Source organism: Anomaloglossus baeobatrachus, chromosome 2 (genome assembly GCF_048569485.1).
Source record: "Anomaloglossus baeobatrachus isolate aAnoBae1 chromosome 2, aAnoBae1.hap1, whole genome shotgun sequence".
Classification (NCBI taxonomy): Eukaryota; Metazoa; Chordata; class Amphibia; order Anura; family Aromobatidae; genus Anomaloglossus; species Anomaloglossus baeobatrachus.
The window spans coordinates 41,764,562-41,786,913 of NC_134354.1; the positions used below are offsets into that span (position 1 = coordinate 41,764,562).

General features: G+C 47.3%; 1 protein-coding gene and 1 long non-coding RNA gene across 2 annotated transcripts in view; one reads left to right on the plus strand and one right to left on the minus strand.

The window, feature by feature from the left end:
- Positions 1 to 22,352, minus strand: part of LOC142282334 (uncharacterized) — a 98,259-nt gene that overhangs the window by 50,966 nt on the left and 24,941 nt on the right. The window contains exon 2 of the long non-coding RNA XR_012744261.1: positions 8,071 to 8,255. This is a non-coding gene — a long non-coding RNA (uncharacterized LOC142282334). The remainder of the gene's footprint in view (positions 1 to 8,070; positions 8,256 to 22,352) is intronic.
- Positions 581 to 7,192, plus strand: LOC142292397 (protein kinase C delta type-like). The gene is made up of 10 exons (XM_075337749.1): positions 581 to 647; positions 1,094 to 1,182; positions 1,331 to 1,501; positions 3,561 to 3,652; positions 5,760 to 5,822; positions 5,972 to 6,110; positions 6,222 to 6,410; positions 6,521 to 6,649; positions 6,743 to 6,930; positions 7,126 to 7,192. The coding sequence occupies exons 1-10, from the start codon at positions 581 to 583 to the stop codon at positions 7,190 to 7,192; spliced, it is 1,194 nt and encodes a 397-aa protein (XP_075193864.1).

The window sequence follows — 22,352 nt, forward strand, 5'->3', positions numbered from 1 at the left end:
ATCTTAAAAAAAGATAGCCTTCTTCAGGTAAAATAACATGGTCACATATTCTACTGCAAGTTCACCTGTAGTGACAGACGATGTCACTGGTCTCTTGGTGATGTCAATTGAGCCTTGAGTTTGGTCCCTTTATGATGTCATGTGACCTACAGAATGTGATCCCTTTGTGATGTCATAGAACAGTCATCAGAATGTTGCTGCAGCCTGAATATCGTCCAGTTGTTTTCATCACTTAGTGGTTGAAGGCGATTTTTACTTGCGCTTAGCAAATTTTGGTGTTATATAAAATATAAGACCGAATAATAAAAGGCCTGTTAGAGGAGTAGTTCCAGGAGCCATCCGGGAGCGCTCTAGAGGTGGACAGGACCTTCCTCAGCCCAGAATTTTATCTATGGAGCTGAATATGGAGAGTTTGAGGAAGAGAAAGAGAGAGAGAGGAGATGAGGTGCCAAAAAAAAGGAAAATAGAAACATCAGAGGATGAAAAAGATGGCACCAACCAAAGCCTAATCAAGGCTGCAAAAAGACCTGGAAGCCCGATACAGGAGAGTATCGAGAGCAAGAGGAAAAGGGGAGAAGCGATGGGGGACAAAGCTGATGATGAATCCAGCGTCTTCCCCAAAGCTGACACTGACCTGAATATGGAGAGTTTGAGGAAGAGAAAGAGAGAGAGCATAGATGAGGTGCCAAAAAGAAGGAGAACAGAAACATCAGAGGATGAAAAAGATGGCACCAACCAAAGCCTTATCAAGGCTGCAAAAAGACCTGGAAGCCCGATACAGGAGAGTATCGAGAGCAAGAGGAAAAGGGGAGAAGCGATGGGGGACAAAGCTGATGATGGATCCAGTGTGTCCCCCAAAGCTGACACTGAGCAGCTGTCAGGTGAGTGCAGATCTAAGACCCCGAGAGCCAATAGCCCCCAATATAGTAATTGACGGGATTGTGAACCTTTAGAATACCCCACCTATTATGATTGTTGTGCCTTTTCTCTTTGATAAATTCTAATATTGTTCTACCCCATGTTGTAATTGCTATAGGAGGCCACATTAGCATTATATAGGAATAATACATCTTATTTCTCCTCTCTCCATCAGGGACAACCCCGGCTGAATCTCCCATCATTGTGACTGGACTGGAGAGCTTCACCTTCCATAAAATCCTTGGAGAGGGCGGATATGGTAAAGTAAGTATTAGGAATTGTGGTGACGTCTTCCTCATGTGTGATGTGGAGCAGTAATATGACTCTAGGAACATCACTGCTTCATATCTTCTCGTCATGTATCAAGGCAGGACGGGCCTTTCCTCCAGTTCTAATGCTTTGTATCCTCCAGGTCATGTTGGCCACACATAAGGCCTCCCAACAACAAGTAGCAGTGAAGATGGTGAAGAAGAGGCTCCTAATTAACAAATCAAGAGACAAGATCCTGATAGAACGACAGGTCCTGGAGATGACTAGGAAGAGTCCATTCTTTACTCGGGCTTTTTCCACTTTCCAGTCACAGGTAATCCCTCCATAAGTACTCCTAAACTTAGATAAGATAAGATATAGAAAACCACGCACTAGGGAGTTAGGGGTACTTCTCACATAGTGAGATCGCTGCAAAGTCATGTTTTTTATGACGCACCAGTGATCTCATTAGCGATCTCGCTGTGTGTGACACTGAGCAGCGACCTCACCCCTGCTGTGAGATCGCTGCTCGTTACACACTGCTCTGGTTCATTTTTTGGACGTTGCTGTCCCGCTGTGAAGCACACATTGCTGTGTTTGACAGCGAGAGAGCAACGATCTGAAAGTGCAGGAAGCAGGGAGCCGGCGTCTGGAAGCTGCGGAGGCTGTAACCAAGGTAAATATCGGGTAACCAAGGGAAGCGCTTAGCTTGGTTACCCGATATTTACCTTGGTTACAGCGTCCGGCGCTCTCAGGCTGCCAGTGCCGGCTCCCTGCTCCCTGCACACGTAGCCAGACTACACATTGGGCAAATAAACAAACAATACCAACAAGCACGAAAATTCTCGTGCCATGCTTGACATATGGATAAAGCCATATACAGAATTGAAATGAAGAAAAGAGAGAAAAATCTGTACAACAGCTTAATTGCAAAAGATATATAAATTTTATTCAAGTGAAAAAATACATACGACAAAGATAATGATTAAAAGTGTAGAGACAAGTGACAGGTATCACCAAAAGGCGCCCTCACCACACACTGATCAGTATAGGCCTGTTCCATATAAATTAGTGGCAATAAACAGCCAAAGGATATCAGCAGGGATAGTCAGTTACAACATGAAAATGCACTGACTACCAAGCATTGATTATACTAAGACAAAAGCATACTGCAAGAGGGTTACTTAACAATGCAAGCGTAGTCAGTGTCATACAATGTCCTGCTGGTATTACCATGCTCACATACCCAGAGTGTGAAGTGAGAGTCCCAAGCCCCGACCTATAGGTTTCGGTGTTGTAATCCTTCTTCCGGGGGACCCTCTTGCAGTATGCTTGACAGCTCACCAGCAACCATGTAGCGACGCACCAGCGATCCTGACCAGGTCTGATCACTGGTGGGATCGCTGGAGCGTCGCTAATGTGTGACGGTACCCTTAATGAAACAGTGTTATTAACACTGTTTGAATACCCTGCACCAAGTGTGTCCTGTTTTAGCAGTATTGTATCTGATTCAGTGGATGCGCAGTATTCTATATCTGATCTTATCTAAATTTATTTATTTTAATTAGGTGGTCCACACACAGAACCACTCGATCACCAGCGGCTCCATTGTTCTTGTAGCACCGGTGTTTATTTGATAATTTCCAGTATCTGATTATCTGTGTGTTTTATTACTCCTAAACTTACCCCTCTATAGCTACCCCTATATAGATCACTTGTAAGGCCACATCTGGAATATGGGATTCACTTTTGGGCTCCACATTTTAAAAAGGATGTTCAGAAGTTAGAGTCTGTTCAAAGACAGAAACTAGATTATTGCAAGGAATGGAGGACTCCCATATGATGAGAGGTGGAAAAGTTGGATTTGTTTAGCTTATAAAATAAGACTACTCACAGGAGATCTCATTTATATGTATAAATACAAAAGACTGGAACATGACTTATTCCTTCCAAGGACAATACTAAGGACCAAGGGCACTCTCTGTGAGTGGAAGAAAGGTAATTCCAGCAGCTAAATAGGAAAGGGTTCTTTACAGTTAGAGCAGTCACACTATGGAATGCCCGACCACAAGAGGTAGCAATGGCTGACACTATCACAACATTTATATATCAGGACTGATAAATGATTTAGTAACAAAAATGTATAATTGGTGGAGGAAGGTTGAACTACATGAACCAAGGTCTTTTTTCAACCTATGTAGCTATGTAAGAGGCTCACAATCTAACAGCTCTGAGTCTTCTATATATTCTATGAATGCCTGTCTATATGTCCATCTGTGTGCAATGTTCTTCTAGGACATTACCATAGTATTACATGTATTATAACATTACCACCAGTGCCCCATATCTAGACTATACCAGTAACACTTATTATCTCCCCTGCTTTATCACAGGACTACTTATTCTACGTCATGGAATATCTCAGCAGAGGAGACCTTCGAGGCATCATATCAACCAATGCCCCATTTCCCATTTCAGCCACCAGGTAAGACAGAACATGGATATATGACTTAGGAAAGACTAACTGACGGCTTTGCATTGCTATACTAACCCTAACTCAAAAAAACACCTTTTCCAATTTCGTAAACTAAAATAAGACACAAAGACTGTGTGACATTGGATGTAAAAGGCCACAACAGCCCCGTTTATTAATAACAAACAATCAGTAACATATCATCCATAAACATAGTAATAACTCCATAAAACCACCAGCAAAGGAGGGGGGGGGGTAAGTGAAGAGTCCGATTGTACATGATTGCAACCCCAGCTCCACCACGTGTTCTCAGCCGCACCACACCGGCTCAAGGACATCCAGCCGAGTGTGGCCCAACCAATGTCCCGCTGGAACCCAGCCAAACAGGGACCCACATTAACATGTTCCGCTGTGACTCAGCACAACCGGGACCCACCTTAACCAAGTATACCATTGCACCACCAGGGTTAACCCGTTCCTGCACTGGGTTCACGCCCGCTCTTTGTGCAATCCACCAACTTCAAATACGACCCTTCTTTCTGCCACAGCGAGCTTGTATGACACCTTGTATGTGCGAGTCTCGCCAACAAAGATCAACCAGGGCTTTCACCATGGACCCCCAAGTACGCCAATATCTCGATATCTCGATGGCAATACCAAATGGGCTCAAATGAATTGCATTGAACCTCACAACTCACCTGATAGAGACTCCAAAACCCAGTGCCGCACCACCGCTCCACCCATATGCACCGCACCATCAAAAACCCTGTGGTAGTTTTTTTAAAAACGTGCCCTGTCACCCAACCATGCATACCTCCAGAACAAGTGAGCCACTATAGTCGACCACACACACGAGCACAATACCCAGGCGGGAAGACAAGGGCCGAAGGCAGACACGATTGATGTCATAGATCAAGTCCCTGGACGCCCTGGTTCAAGACCATCCCACCCGTGTGCAGTACCAAAACATCCGGTGGTCCATCCAACCTACGTGATAGCACCAGTCCTCAAATACCCACTTCAGGGCCATTACCATACCCAATCCACTAAAGTTTCCCCTCCTCCCCGGCGACATCGAACTTCTGTCCATCAAGCCAAGCACCGGCCTGAAGGGAACCCCCTAATATTACCAACGTGCTAAAACGCTCCCACCCCAAAAAGGGGGGGTTCGAAATACACAAAGTAACAGGACACACCTCCGACTTCGGCATAGAAACCAAATGACCCATATGCCACATAAAGTTTGTAATACCATGCACAGCTAGCCAACTGAACCCAACCAATTGTACGCACCTTAAGATCCCCCCAGACCCCGGACCAGCAGCCACTATGGCTGCCCCACTCCAAAGACGAGACACGAACTACTCACCCATTCTGCCACTATAATGCGGATCCAACGACACCCCCTAACTGAAAGGAAGGCAACCCTGATTTGTCCTGAAGTCCCAAAGGAATCCGGACACACCCCTCACTACACCAGACCCGGTGATACCATAACCCTGGACCTTCCGACAAACCCTGCAGCAACCAAGTGCCCAACGCCAACCACTTCCCTGAAACTCGGCCTTCAACCGCTGAAAGCAACATCAGACCCTATACACAACGCCGCTTGTATCCACAAACTGCAATTATATCATGGCCCCTGGCCAACCTACCACCCGATCCCCGATCCTAAAGTTCCACCGCCAGGGAGGCTAACAGGATTGCTACCGCAAACACATTCCCAGACCAAAATGCCCCCCAGCAAATCTGTCTAGGGACGATTCCAGATGCCTGCAGGTACCGAATGACCACCCACCCCACAGGCCTGCCCTATACATCTACACTACAACAGACCTCCCCCTGACCAATTCCATTGCCCCACAACCCCTATAACTCCACCTCACAATTTTCCCCACACAAAATGTACTACACCTTAACCCCTTGCTATCCCTGAGGCCTAGCATCCCTCCTTAGTCATGTTGCCCTCCCTTGAGCCCCTTCGGGGCAGCCAGTCCAGTCTGTCTTTAGATGCAGATAATGGTCGTCAGGCTCAAATGGCTTTACGTCATTATTCGCCTCAGTTTAGTTGATGAAATGTTGGATATTGATGGTTTTCTGTTATTTTATTGGTCATTAGATTTCTTGCTGCTGAGCTGATCTGTGGGCTGCAGTATCTCCACTCCAGAGGCATCATACACAGGTAGGTGCAGCACATCTTCTGCGTAGACCTGGTACATAAACTTTTATACCCTCATCCTAATATCCCCTGTAGACACTTGATATCCCTAATACGTTATCAGCCAGGCTAATATAATAATTGCATTATGGTATTTTTTAAACTCTTTCCAGAGACATAAAACCGGACAACATTTTACTGGACAGCAACGGTCACTTGAAGATCGCTGATTTCGGTGTTGCAGTGATGAACATCTTTGGCGATACAAAGATTTCATCTTGGGCTGGGACTCGTTTATACATGGCTCCTGAGGTGAGGAATTATCTACATGTCCCTGAGGGATCACTGATATATCAGGCTGGGCATCTCCATGTCTTCTACTGGCTGGACAATGTTCTTATTGTATTTTTCATGTCTTCACAGATTCTTCAAAAGAAGCCCTACAACACGGCAGTGGACTGGTTCTCTGCTGGTCTGGTAATATACAAGATGGCTACTGGCAAACATCCATTCTATCGAGGGAAAATTGAAAGGGCCCTTAAAGCAATAATCAATGATGATCCTGTCTTCCCAAATGAAATGGACCCCCAACTCAAAGCCATCATTAAGGGGGTGAGTATAAAGACACATCTCAGTAACACAACGGATATATGTAATGAAATACACAATGAAAATGGAAGACGACTGGAGACTCAATAATCATCTTCATTATATGTTCCCAGCTCTTGGATAAGTCAGCAGAAAGTCGGCAGAAATTTGTGGAGAACATAAGAGAACATCCATTCTTTATGGAGATCAACTGGACAGATATAGAGGAAGCCACAGCGTGCCCTTCATTCCAGCTAGCCCCTGTAAGTAAATGACCCAGAGAAGATGGTGGCAGTAGTACATTTCTGTTGTTTCTTCTTTATGAACGCTCTCACTCTTGTATCTTCTTTCCGCAGCCACCAGTGATGACATCTGATACAATGAAAGACGTCCTGTGCTTTACTGAAGCCAACAATACACCAATAGCCGAAACAGGTCAAAACCTGTTCTGTGGATTCACATTTGCCAATGACGGATGGAAGGTCATAGAATCAATACCAAAACCTGTAATATCTAATCGAAGGCCTGTAAAACCCCATCGGAGGTGAGTCAGTGTAAAAGGGACGGTGATAGGGGGACTTTTTGAGGCCCATCTCTTATCCTATGAATCTGTCAGCAGAGTGTAGTGTGGAGACCTCTTACTGACTGCCGCTTACACGTTATCCCTTTAGGACAGTCCCAATTCATGTGTCTTATTGTGATATAAGGATTCTTTCTAACCTATTATCTCTCCCGACAGGACATTTGGCACTATTGTGAAGGACGCCTTCCACAGGATCTGGAGGAGGATAAAACCCTGGAAGTGAACAGCTCTGAGAACCACTGTTCACCCGTTCCTATTCCATCAGCACTAGGAGTGTCCTGAGGGCCGTGACCTGCAGTGTAGCCATATCCACTCCTCTGCCCTGCCATAATCAGGGCTAGGGGTTATTGCTGCATCTGCAGTGTCTGAATACAAGGAGAAGCTGGAGACCATGAAAATCCTACCAGGAGTCACTAATATGACCGCGGACCAGCATTTCTGGATGACATGTTGCCTCGTGCCCCCAGGGAAGGGCACTTATCCTTAGGCCATGGTTCCCTAGAGGTTTCCCCCACAGGGGGTTTTTCCTCTCCTGAGTGCCGGTGGATAAAACACAACAATGGCAACTTGTAGTCCTTTGCCCTCGGTGGAGCTCACACCACTAGTGGCAGAGAGGAACCTAAAAGAACATTTACCAGCAATAAACAAAACCATTCACCATCATGTGCTAGTAGTAGTAGATTTATTTTATATCTTCGTGGAGAAGTATTTTACATCCTACCCCTTAAGAGCACAGGGTGCATGTAATGTGGTAATAACGCGTATCCACTTTTCATTGGTACAATTTTGGGTTACATCAAACTTTTTGGTCAATTTTTAATCTGTTTTTGGAGGGGTGAAGGAAGGAAGAAATGCTTTCCTGCTGTTTAGGGTGGATTTTCATTTGTGCAAAAGAAATAATATATAAATGTTATAGTTTCAAGTGGCTACAGGTACAGAAATCCCAATTATTATAGAATAAGGTGTAAAGTGCAGGTACACGTCACGGCTGAGCTCCTGACTATCGGTCACTCTTCCTGGCAACAGTTTTGAAAAATGTCTTCTATTTCTGTTTTATTCATAAAATCTCAACCAGGGTGTAACACCTCAGTGTAAACCCACCTTCACTCCTCAGATTTCCATACGATACACACGTCCATTCCAAAGGTGACACTTCCATTGGCTACCAGGTGTATGGCTTTGGCTACTGCCCTCTGTTCAGCTTCTTCCATTAGTGTACATGTATGGACCTCTGGATCGGCCACCACCGTCTCCTGCAGGATGATCGGTCCGGGGGAGCTGCCGTCCTATACAATAAAGTCCAGATGGGTTTGCTTAGTATAATAGAGCATTAGATCCTGACAGTAATAAGCTGATAATCTATTCACCCTGACTTCAGCCCAGCCGAAAATACAGCCATGGCAGTCCTGGGGCCTTTGTTTCTCATCAGAGCTCTGCAATTGCATTAGATCCCAGTCTAACCACCTAGAAGCCGCGGCTAGTATAGGTAGCAGCATCTAGGGGTTAATAAAGTAGCGCTATCTTGGTATGTCGCCTATGTACCCACTGCTGTACACCATCAAGCACAGGGATCCGCAGCACTACTATCAGACAGGTAAAGCAGCTGCTGTTTAGAGAAGGCGGCTCATACTTACAGTCTCAATCATTGCTCAATAGGCAAATGGGAAAAAATTATAGAAAAGATTGTGATGGATCCTGTTACTGGACAGAGTGGAAAGTGCAGCACCTGCTAACCGCACTAGCCCTATATAGCAGCCTTTATAGATATGGCCATGTTCAGTCTGCTCCACCGCTGCTTTATGATTCCTACATAGACAGATTTCATTACTTTCACCTCCTCCCAAACTGTGACGTACATGCTCCGATCGCTGCGGTTTACTCCCATGAATGTGACATTTAAGAGGCAAGATATATCAGGGTCAGTTAGCCCCAAATGCAATTATGAAGGGCTGATGGCTTGTCCTGGAGGTGCTGACATCTTGGTAACTCCTGTGAAGTTCTGCCATCGGCTGTGCTGCTTAGGAGGCAATCATTTACACTGTGTACTGCAATACTGTAGCATTGCTGTATATAGCACGAGCCATCAATTCCTGATTCAGAAGACCCTAATGAGATGGAAGAATAAAGCAGAAAAAAAAAAAAAGTGCTTTTGAAGATATAAAGAGATAAAACTATGAAAACTTGAGTCGGACTTCCGGATCCGGTCCTGGCTGAGGTGGAGGTGTAAAGGGGAAGCTCCTGCCAGCCCTGAAGATTCAGACAGAAAAAAGCCCCCCTGCTTCAGAGACCGGAGCGTGAGTGATCCAGCGGGGAAGAGGAGGAAGGGAGCAATGGACAGATACCTTTTGAGGAGTGCCAGAGGCAACGAGGGACCCGGGAGGAGCGGCGACGCTGAAGATATGAGAAGAGCAGAGGAGCTGAACATGGCGCCGGAGAGTCTGCTGGGGGCGGAGCCTGAAGTGCAGGAGAAAGACGTGATGGATCTGTGTGGGAGCATGAGAGCAGCGGAGGACGCGGCTGAGCAGACAGATTACAACGGAGCTGGAGACAGGTGGATGCAGGGGTCAAAAGAGGGTGGATCACAGTGGGAGGATGAGGGGGTCATGGAGGGAGAAACAAGAGAGGAAGAAGATGGATGCATGGAGGAGGGGGAGCATGAAGCAAGGAGGGAGGATTCAGCAAGGCAGCAGAGCAGGGAGAGGAGAGTGAGACAACCAACCAAAGAAAAAGTATAATACTACACACCCCTGGCAAAGGAAACATAAAACAAGACCCACTGACATCACATTCCTGCAATACATCAGGGAAGGGAGGCAGAAACTCACTACAGATAAAAAAAACCAAGACAACAGCGCCATCTATTGGCCAAAACAAGCAACCACAGGAGTTTAATGTGGATTATAAAAGACTGGCAATAGAAGTGGCATCTCACCTGTCTAAAGAAATTAAAGTGGCCATTGAGACAGCTATCCAATCTTCATTAGCCGCCATGCAAAAACAACTGAATGACCACTCCAATAGATTGGCAGAAACAGAACATAGAATATCTAACTCTGAGGAGGTAATTCAGAGCATGCAAGAACAAATAGCAACTTTAGTAAAATCCAATGAATACCTGAAAGATAAGGCAGAAGATCTAGAAAACAGGTCAAGGCGAAACAATCTTCGCATTGTGGGGCTGCCAGAATCGGTATCGATGAGCCAGCTAGACAATATCTGTGAGGTGGAGCTACCACGGGCGCTGGGCATAAAAGCGGACTTTAGAGTAGAAAGAGCCCACAGAGTGGGACCATTAAGGCCGCACATAAAGGTGAAGGTCAAAATTCAAGTAATAAACCCCCGCCAAGAGCCAGACAAGTGATAGTCAAGTACCTTGACTACAAGCACAAAGAGGAAATTCTGAAGGCTTTCAGAGACCGAAAACGGCCCTTGCAATACCAAGGCAATAGACTGCTGATCTTTGGGGATTATTCTGCTGATGTAGCTAAACGGAGGAAGGAATTCAGCAAAATATGCACATTCCTGTACAACAAAAGAGTAAGATGACAATTACTCTATCCGGCTATACTAAAGGTCAGGAACTCCAATGGCTCTTTCTCGTATTACAAAGATCACAAGGAAGCGGGAAAACGTCCTCATGTCACAAAACGACAACAACCGGTCAGATGAACAGGAGAAAAGTTCCAATGGAGGAGGATATCACAGAAAAGGTTCCCCTACAGGCCCGGGAGGAGAGGGGGGACAATCAAACAGACAAGCACAAACTGAGATCAGCGGAGCAAGGAGCAGAAGTCCAGTTCAGCAGCCTATTCCTGGGTCAGGTCCCAGGGAACAGCGCTCTAGGAGGCATCGAGACATCTGATGATCCTTGAATCGACTTCTACTGGATATTATTTGCTCCCCTTGTTCAAGGAAAGATGCCACGTAGAGAGGGGCGAGCCATCGTGAAGAGGATAGAGAGAGAACTGATTGATCTTCCCACTCTCGGTGTTAAAGAGTGAAAAAAGAGAATTTTGTTTACTTACCGTAAATTCTTTTTCTTATAGTTCCGTATTGGGAGACCCAGACCATGGGTGTTTAGCTTCTGCCACCGGAGGACACACAAAGTACTACACTTAAAAGTGTAGCTCCTCCCTCTGAGCTTATACACCCCCTGGTGAGCCAGTCCTATCCAGTTTAGTGCAAAAGCTGAAGGAGAATAGCTACCCACAAGTAGAACCGAGCAAGAACCGGAACAACCGGAGACTCTGTCCACGACAACAGCCGGTGATAACACACGGAACAAGAAAATTGCCAACAGGCAACAGAGAGGGAGCTGGGTCTCCCAATACGGAACTATAAGAAAAAGAATTTACGGTAAGTAAACAAAATTCTCTTTTTCTTTATCGTTCCTATGGGAGACCCAGACCATGGGACGTTACAAAGCTGTCCCTGGGTGGGAATAAACAGAAAAAACTAAGAAGTAGGCGGAGCCTAACTTCACAAGTGGGCGACAGCCGCCTGAAGGATGCGTCTGCCCAAGCTCGCATCTGCCGAAGCATGAGCATGCACTTGGTGGTGCTTCGAAAAGGTATGCAGGCTAGTCCAAGTGGCAGCCTGACAGACTTGCTGAGCCTGGTGCCTAAAAGCCCAAGAGGCACCGACAGCTCTGGTCGAGTTTGCTTTGATCCAGAGTATGCAGCGCTTTCTCAAAGCGATGAACAGGGGCCAGACAGAAGGAAGGCAAGGAAATGCCCTGGTTAAAGTGGAAGGGAGAGACCACCTTAGGAAGAAAGTCCGGAGTCGGACGGAGAACTACCTTGTCTTGGTGAAAAACCAAAAAAGGTGACTCCGAGGAGAGCGCAGCCAAATCAGAGACTCTCCTGAGAGAAGTTATGGCAACTAGAAAGGCCACCTTTTGAGAAAGACGATACAAAGAAACCTCCCTAAGGGGCTCAAAAGGGGGTTTCTGCAATACCGTGAGGACCAAGTTAAGGTCCCAGGGATCCAAGGGCCGCCGATAAGGCGGAATGATGTGAGACGCACCTTGCATGAAGGTGCGGACCTGAGCCAGCCGGGCGAGACGCCGCTGGAACAGCACTGATAGAGCTGAGACTTGTCCCTTGAGAGAGTTGAGGGACAGTCCTAGCTGCAGACCGGACTGTAAAAAAGACAGAAGGGTCGGCAACGAGAATGGCCAAGGAGGATGGCCGGAAGAGCGACCCCAGGACAGGAACAATTTCCAAGTCCTGTGATAGATCTTGACGGAGGAAGACTTACGGGCCCGAGTCATAGTGGAGATGACTTCAGGAGGAATACCAGAAGCCGTCAAAATCCAGGACTCAAGAGCCACGCCGTCAATTTGAGTGATGCAGAATTCGGGCGGAAAAACGGACCTTGCGAGAGTAGGTCTGGACGGTCCGGAAGATGACACGGCATCTCTACGGACAGATGGAGCAGGTCCGGATACCAAGCTCGCCTGGGCCAGTCCGGTGCAATGAGGATGACTCGACGGCCCTCCATTCTGATCTTGCGCAGGACTCTGGGCAAGAAAGCTAGAGGGGGAAACACGTAGGACAGACGAAACTGGGACCAATCCTGAACCAGAGCGTCCGCGGCGAAGGCCTGAGGATCGTGGGAGCGAGCCACGTAAACCGGAACCTTGTTGTTGTGACGGGATGCCATTAGGTCCACGTCCGGAGTGCCCCACTTGCGGCAGATTGACTGAAACACTGCCGGATGCAGGGACCACTCGCCACCGTCCACGGATTGACGGCTGAGATAATCTGCCTCCCAGTTTTCTACGCCTGGGATGTGGACTGCAGATATGGTGGACTTGGAGTCCTCCGCCCATTGAAGAATGCGTTGGACCTCCAACATTGCCAGGCAGCTGCGTGTCCCGCCCTGGTGATTGATGTAGGCAACCGCTGTCGCGTTGTCTGACTGGACTCGAATGTGCCTGCCCGCCAACAGGTGGTGAAAAGCTAGGAGAGCTAGAAGCACAGCTCTGGTTTCCAGCACATTGATTGAAAGGGCTGACTCGGACGGAGTCCAAGTGCCCTGTGCTCTGTGGTGGAGATATACCGCTTCCCAGCCGGATAGGCTGGCATCCGTGGTGAGAATCACCCAGGACGGAGTCAGAAAGGAGCGCCCTTGGGACAGGGAGAGGGGCCGAAGCCACCACTGAAGAGAGCTCCTGGTCCGTGGCGACAGAGCCACTAACCTGTGTAAGGAGGAAGGCCGCTTGTCCCAACAGCGGAGAATGTCCAGCTGCAGAGGGCGCAGATGGAACTGGGCAAAGGGAACCGCCTCCATTGACGCCACCATTTGACCCAGCACCTGCATCAGACGCCTGAGGGTATAACGGCGGGGCCTCAGCAGAGAGCGCACTGCCAGTTGGAGGGACTGCTGTTTGACTAAGGGCAACTTCACAAGTGCCGGCAAAGTCTCAAACTGCATCCCTAGGTACGTGAGACTCTGGGTCGGAGTCAGGGTGGATTTGGGAAGATTGACAAGCCACCCGAATTGGGCTAGAGTGTCGAGAGTGAGCGAAACACTCCGCTGACAGTCTGCGCTGGATGGACCCTTGACCAGAAGGTCGTCCAGATAAGGAAGCACTGCCAACCCCTGGGAGGTGCAGGACCGAAATCACTGCCGCCATGACCTTGGTGAATACCCGAGGGGCCGAGGCTAACCCGAAGGGGAGAGCCACGAATTGGAAATGATCCTCTCCTATCGCAAAACGTAACCAACGCTGGTGTGACACTGCGATTGGCACATGTAGATAGGCATCTCTGATGTCGATGGACGCCAGGAAATCCCCTTGGGTCATAGAGGCAATGACTGATCACAGAGACTCCATGCGAAAATGCCGCACCCGGACATGCTTGTTGAGAAGCTTGAGATCTAGGATGGGCCGGAAGGTACCGTCCTTTTTTGGAACTAGGAAGAGGTTTGAGTAAAAACCTCTGAACCGTTCTCGAGCAGGAACTGGTACAATCACTCCGTTTGCCTGCAAGGATGCCACGGCCTGTGAGAAGGCGGCGGCCTTGGAGCAGGGGGGAGTTGAGAGAAAAAATCCGTTTGGCGCCAAAGTGGGAGAGCCTGCCACCGACTAAGGACGTGGCTGGAGCGGGCCGAGAGTCATGAGGAGGCTGCCTTAGTGGCAGAACCTCCTGCGGACTTCTGCGGACGCGCTTTTGTGCGCCAGTTGGATTTCTGATCCTTAGCTGAGTTAGCGGACGAGGCGGAAGGCTTAGAGGATGACCAGTTGGAGGAACGAAAGGAACGAAACCTCGATTGATTCCTACCCTGGGCGGGTTTCCTGGTCTTGGTTTGTGGCATGGAAGTACTCTTCCCGCCAGTAGCTTCCTTAATGATTTCATCCAGCTGTTCACCAAACAGCCGTGAACCAGCAAAAGGGAGCCCTGCAAGAAACTTCTTGGAAGAAGAATTTGCCTTCCACTCTCGAAGCCACAAAATCCTGCGGATAACAAGAGAATTAGCTGAAGCCACCGCAGTGCGGTGAGCAGCCTCTAGCATTGCATACATGGCATAAGATGAAAAAGCTGAAGCCTGAGAGGTTAAGGTAACCATCTCAGGCATAGATTCCTTGGTGAGGGAATGCATCTCCTCTAGAGAAGCAGAGATGGCTTTGAGAGCCCACACTGCTGCAAAAGTCGGGGAAAACGTGGCCCCCGCAGCTTCATACACAGATTTGGCCAAAAGGTCAATCTGAAAATCAGTGGAATCCTTAAGAGAGGTGCCGTCAGCCACCGACACAACGGTCCGGGCTGAGAGCCTAGACACCGGAGGGTCTACCTTTGGGGAGTGAGACCACTCCTTGACCACCTCAGGTGGAAATGGAAACCGGTCATCAGAACCACGCTTTGGAAAGCGTTTGTCAGGGCAGGCCCTGGGTTTGGTCACAGCGGTCTGAAAACTGGAGTGGTTAAAGAACACACTCTTCACTCTCTTAGGCGAGGTAAACTGATGTTTTTCTGCCAAAGAGGGTTGCTCCTCTGAGACTGGCGGATTGAGATCCAGCACAGAATTAATAGAAGCAATCAAGTCACTAAGATCTGAGTCACCCTCAGAGAAATCGATGGGATACATAGCCTCCGAGCCACCCGTGAGGGCATCCTCCTCATCTTGCGAGTCAGCTCTTGAGACAGAGCCATGGGATGAGGAGGGGGAGGAAACCCTGCGCCTTCTCTCAGAAGGACGGGGTCTGGGACCAGATGATGAATCCTCCGTGAGCTCCGATGGACGGAGGTCAGAGGAAAGGAATCCTCTGTCAAGAGTATTAGAGGCACCCTGTGAGGAGGGCTGATGTATATTCATCAAAGTCCTGGACAAAAGTCCCATGGACTCAGCAAATGACTGGGATATGGACCTAGAAAAGGACTACCCAGACCGGGGGTTCAGCCACAGGTGCAGCAGCAGCCTGAGAGACCACTGGGGGTGAGACTCCAGGCTGTGGCACCGCCAAGTTAGAGCAACCATCACAGTGTGGATAAGTGCTCGGCTCAGGCAGCAGGAGCTTACATGCAGTGCATACAGAATAAAGCTTTGGAGCCTTGCTCCTTGTGTGAGACATGCTGCTGGAGTGGGGGCTTTGCAGAGAATGAACCCCAGGGAGAATATACAGAGGTCCACAACCGGAGACCGGCTGTGGCTTACCAGACCGCTGGGTGCGGTTGTTGTGTGCCCTCCAGATCCCGAAGCCCGGTCTCCCAGTGCACAGCACCTCAGCAGAGATGCAGAATGTCCCAGAGCAGAGTAAACTCTGCGTGAGAAATGGCCGCCGGAGCGAGGAGAGGGGGCGGGACTAGGGGGCGTTCATATAGGAGAGCGGGAACTGGAGGGCTATAGAGACCTGCAGGGGAGGAGGGACGCCCCAGCAGTGGGGAGTGTCCCTCCCCTGTGTAGAACGGCCACCGGGAGGAGCCGAGCCTGTCCCTCTGCATGAGTGACATGCGAGGGCAGGAAAACGAAACTAGGCCTCCGGCGAAGCCGGGGTCTAAATTTAAGCGGCGAGGCCGACAAGCAGGCACCATCGGCGCGGTTCTCAGGCAAAAGCTAGAGAACCCGCCGGAAAAGTCAAAATAATCATATACAGCATACTCTCCCCATACAATAAAGAACCGGGACCCCAACACATAAACGTCTCAGGTACTTAGCTGCTGAGACGCAGGGCCAGGTCCCTGGGGATGAGTGCTCCGGTCCAACAGGCTCCTCAAGGGGCTGTGGATGGAGACCGGACTCCTGCAGGCATGGAGACTGTGCTGGCTCCCACTTCAAGCCAGAGCCCAGGAGGGATGGTGAAGGAGCGCGGCATGTAAGGCTCCAGCCTTGGAAATCAACCTTAACAACACCCCCGACACAGTGGGGTGAGAAGGGACATGCCGGGAGTCCAGACATGGACCCGCTTTTCTTCAAACTCTTTCCAAAAATCAAACAAATCAGATGAGAATGCATGTGTGGATGTATGCCTCCTGAACACAAAGCGATAAACTGGATAGGACTGGCTCTCCAGGAGATGTATAAGCTCAGAGGGAGGAGCTACACTTTTAAGTGTAGTACTTTGTGTGTCCTCCAGAAGCAGAAGCTAAACACCCATGGTCTGGGTCTCCGATAGGAACGATAAAGAAAATAGGAAAGAAAAAAGGGAATTTTTTTTTTCCTCTCTATTCTTCCTCTCTGGCTGTCTGGATTGCTTTTTAGATACAAGCATGATGGACCCGATCTGTTTGACAGAAAGGCCTTACAAATCCAGGACTAGCCCAGCTGACGAACTCTCGTTAAGGTTTTATAATATATAACATAATGCTTTAATCCTTACATAATATTTAAGGTCGTTGTGTTTTACCAGGGGGATAGAGCACAGAACTTGTTTATCAGGGGGGTGACTAGGGAGCCTAATATTTTGGCCAGGAAAAGGGGAAGTCACTCACATGGCGAGGAAAGCCGAAAGTCCCTTGAAAGGGAAAACATGTTTTATAGTTGCAGATTTTTTATTTTTCATGCGTTATCTAAGGTTTTATTTACAAGATGGGGAAAAGAAATGTCATTCTGGTGGAGTCAGTTGCGAGAACAATGTGGGTAGCCGTGTTTTTCCTGAAGTAGGGGTCCTGAGGGGTAGCATTGACAAGAGCAGATTACCTAGACAAGCATGGTGCATTTAACAATGTGGAACGTTAAGGGCCTCAGATCACCTAATAAGCGAGCAATGATATTAAGACACTTGAAAAGGCTAAAAACGGATATTGCTCTATTACAAGAAACCCACTTGGGGAGAGAGGATTTTTTCCGTATGAGGAAATACTGGGTAGGTTCAGTGTATGGGGCAGCGGCACAAGGTAGGAAGGCGGGCACACTGATCCTGATAAACAAACAGCTCAATCATAAAGTGGTGGCTCATGAAGAGGACGACCAAGGAAGATCGCAGCATTTAACAATTACTAGTCCAGCGGGAACACTCAGCATATATAATGTTTATGGTCCAAACACGCACTAAAGCAAGTTTCATGACACCCTAAAAGCCCTAATTTTAGCTGACAAGGAATCTAACATCATAGTGGCGGGAGACTTCAATACAGTGCCAGACTCAGTGGAGGATAGAAGGAGGGGAGAGGGAGAGTTGGGATCTGGGGACAAAGGTTTAGCTCACAAAGACGTTTCATTAGAAGATGTAGGTCTGAAAGACGTATGGAGATTAACTCACCCGCATGACAGAGAATATACGCACTTCTCTCACCCACTTCTCTCACCCACATGGCAGTTGGTCACGTATAGATCAGATTTGGATGTCTATGGAACTTGTGAATGGAGCACAAAACTGTATGATTGAGAATATAGTGATCTCTGACCACAGTCCGGTGAGAGTGGACCTCAGAGAGAAATTCAAGAGGGGATCAGACATTATTTGGAGATTCCCGTCATTCCTCCTCAGACAGGACAATTTTCACAAGATAATTAAAGAGTGGTGGGAAGCGTTTTCAGACGATAACAAGGAACACAGGGTGACCCCAGTACTATTCTGGGAAACGGCGTTTGGTGGGATATGCGGCCATGATTAAACGGAAGACGAATGAGAGTTACAACTCCCACAGCGAGACAGTGCGGATAGCATATACTAAATATTTCATGGACAGGTCTAGTACGGCAAAAGATAGGTGGTTGGTGGCTAAAAGAGATTTTGATGAGTGGGCAAAAAAAAAACAACAGCTTTTTTGGTCTTACAAGGAAGCTGATCTTCACAAATTTGGCAATAAGGCGGGGAGGATGTTGGTAAACTTAGCAAGGAGTAACAGAAAAATGACAGTAATCTCTAAATTGAAAACAAGGGGTGGGGGGACAACTTCGGATCCCAAGGAAATTAACAGGGTGCTGGGAGACTATTATAGGAAGTTATATGGGTCAGGACATAGCGACATGACTGACGTGCCAGAGTGGCTACGACGAGCCCAATTCCCTAGCTTAACGGAAGAGGAAATAGAAGACCTAAACGCGGACATTACAGAGGAAGAGGTCTCAAGAACAATAGAGGAACTCAACACTAATAAGGCACCAGGACCTGATGGTTTCAATAGCGAATTTTATAAAGCACTTAAGGATCTGATTTCACCAGATCTAACCTTAGTTTTTAATGCAATCCTGGGAGGAACAGAAATCCCTAGAAACGCCAACATAGCATACATTAAATTGATACCTAAGGGAACTAAAGATCTGGATGACCCCTCGAGCTACAGGCCCATCTCGCTCATCAACCAGGACTTAAAAATAATGTCCAAAATCATGGCTGACAGATTGGCCATGGTCCTACCCGGGTTAATTTCAGAACATCAGGTAGGGTTTATTAAAGGGAGAAATGCAGTGAGCAACATTAGGAAGACGATATTAGTGGTTGATGCTGTTCGACTGGGGCATACTGAGGGAAGGGCAAGGCCTGCTTTAGTCACACAACGCTGAGAAAGCGTTCGATAATGTTAATTGGGGCTGGTTGGACAAGGTGATGGAAGCTGCGGGGCTTATAGGTAAAATGAGACTCTACATCAAAACCTATATGCTAACTCGGGAGCTAGGATACACACCCCGGGCTTCCTGTCGGACGTGTTCCCTCTGATGAAAGGGACGAGACAGCGTTCCCGTTATCCCCCCTACTATTTAACCTGGCAATTGAGCCGTTATCAAGGGTGCTGCAGGGTCACAATAGTTTTAAAGGGATAAACATAAGGGGAGCAGAAATGAAGATAGCATTTTTCGCCGACGACGTGATTTTATTTATGGGGGATCCAGGAGCGGACCTGCCCCGGACACTTGACATCATTGAAAAATTCGGATCTTTCTCAGGTTTTAAGTTGAACAAAAAGAAATGCGAAATTCTATTTTTGAAGGGAGGTCAAGGGCCAACTGGGAGAAACTTAAGCGAGGGTCATGTGAATGGGATCCCTATAGCACAATCATCAGTTAAATACCTGGGAGTGTATATAGGGAGGACGGTGGAATCAATTTACAAATTGAACTATGGTCCACTGATTAGGAAAATTATAAACCAACTGAGAGGCTGGAAAGAATTACCCCTACCACTATTGGCAAGATGCCATCTCATAAAAATGATGAGCTTTCCCAGGTTGCTGTACCCCTTCCAAACGATTCCGTTACTGATAACACTAAAGGATGTCAATAGACTCAACTCAGCGTATGCAGATTTTATTTGGAGGGGAAGGAAACCTAGAATAAAGCTGCGTACGTGTCAGGGCTGGGAAGACTGGTAGACCCAGGAGGTGGATACACTGGACCATGCACCCCACCGGAGGGCAGGGTACACGGCAGCGGGAGCACTGGCGTGGCAGGGACAAGTATAAGCAGGTCACCAGAGTTCTTTAGGACAGTAAAGTAAACAGGCACAGGTACCAGGGAGCAAGGACAAGAAGTCAGCAGGACACGGCACCAGGGGACCTGAGCACCTAGCTCATAAGACTATGCTACAAGACACGTTGATCAGGCCCCGCCCACATGGCAAGGCAAGTCTTATATACCCAGCACAGCCCCATGTCATTTCCTGCTTCAGGTGTGCTGGGCCTATAAGACCAGGAGAGTGGGCGCGGCCTGGTCCTATACAGAGGCATTAGTCAGAGTCAGACTCCTGAGACCAGGAACAGAACACAGGAGAGCACGAACGGGGGCGGTAGCCGTGACCGGTGGACACGTGGACAGGATCAGTGGTCACGGAGCGGTGCCGGGATAGTGCGACCGGATCAGTGGGTAAGGAGCGGTGCTGAGGCATCGGGAGCGTGACAGTACGCTGATGAAGTCAGTGGAGGAGGGAGGAATAAACTTCCCAGACGTCAGGGGGTGCAACATTGTGTGCATCATGAGACATGTGATTGACTGGCTGAGAGGAACGAGCAGACACTCAGATCATGGCATGGAACACAAGTATGCGGAGCCATGGGACCTGACGTCCATTCTACACTCCCCACTGTCCAAGGTCGAAGGTCACATAAGAAATTCAATTATATTCCGATACACCATGCTAGCCTGGAGGTTGGTAAGATGGAAATTGGGACTTTCATGGAAGGTATCAAAATATCTAAATCCTTGGGCATCGCCAAACTTCCCCCAGGGGCGGGAGAATAAACTGTTCCTTAGGTGGAAAGAGAAGGGCATTAGAAAAATGAATGATGTTATGAGTGTGGAAGAGAGAAGGTGGCTGACAGGACGGGAAGTGCTGGATAAATATGACCTCAACAGTTTCCACATTATTCAATATGAACAATTGAAGCATGGAGTAATGAGGGATCTTGGAGAGATTGGAAGGGAACTGAACAAGAGCATGATTGACGAGCTAATGGAGTGCGATGTAACAAGTGTGAATGTCTCTCAAATATATCGAACATTCAGAGGTTTGTTAATATCCCGGGAAAACAGTCGTACACTTTTAGCGTGGGAGAAGCAACTGAAAGGACGAGAAGTAGTGGGTGACATACTGAAAGGATGGGTGCAGATGCGGAGGCAGGTCACCAATGAGAGCTGGAGAGACACCCAATTTAGGATATTGCACAGGGCGGTGTTGGGTTTCAACATACCGGGTAAAAATGCACGGTGTCCTAAATGCCACAAGGAAAAAACAGACATTCTACATGGTTTGTGGGAATGTAGGACAATAAAGAGGTTCTGGAATCAAGTCAGAACATTGGTTCAGACAACATGGAAAATTTACTGCAAACCAGAATTAATGGTGTGGATTTTTCACGTCTTTGAGGGTGGAGTTAGAGGGGGACTGAACACTCAGGATAAAAAGACATTTGCAATCATACATGACATAGCCATGATAGCTAAAAGGTGCATCCTAAGACATTGGATAAAGGAGGAGGCCCCATCCACAAGGGAAGTCATTGGCGAACTACATAATCTTCTGAGGTTGGAGAAACTAGAAGCAGAGAGGGACAAAGACAATAAGACTACCAAGTTCTTTGGGAGATGGAAAATCTTTATAGAGTCTCATTTCACACGGGAAGAAATAAATAAGTTGGTGACACCTTTCAGGCATTCGGAGTGGTACCTTCTAAATGAAATCCAGGGTAGTTTGGGAAAATTAAGGTTTAACTAGCGGGGACTCGAGGGAAGGGCGAAGGAGAGATGTCACGGCAACAACAAGGCTCAACATTGATATTGGAAATATTACAGGATGACAAAGGGGTTCAGGGGTTTGTTTTATATGTGTTACGTTTGGATTTTCTAATACTGACTCATTGTATGTCATTGCAAATCGAAAAATGGTTTGGAATACCATGTTGAGGTGTTATCCTTTTCTTTGAAATATTCTGGCAATGAATGTACGGGGTTTTTTTTTTTTTTTGCATTCATACTTCTTTTGCTATGGTTTTGTATAAAATTTTGTAAAATCAATAAAAATTGTTTGGAGAAAACTTGAGTCACCCTCCTTTTCTTAGCTTAAAAAATAAAGAATGAAAAATAAGCATATTTGCTATTGGTAGATCTATAAAAGTACAATCCTTTAAAATGTAACATTTTGTATTATAAAATCTGTAAAAGAGAAAAAAAAAATGGAACTTCAGAATTGCCAAATTTCAATTGCCGCATCTTCTTCAGAAAAATGCATTAAAAAGCGATTAAAGTACAATATATACTGGAATATGGTATCAATAAAAAGTTACACTCACTTTGTAAAACACAAGCCTACAAGTAAGGGATGGCTGTCTATGTGGAATTCTTATAGCACAATCTTCAATTAAATACCTGGGAGTGCATATAGGAAGAACGGTGGAAACAATCTATAACTTGAACTATGGACCGCTAATCAGGAACATTATAGTTCAATTAAAGGGATGGAAAGGTCTGCCACTTCCATTACTGGCAAGATGCCACCTGATAAA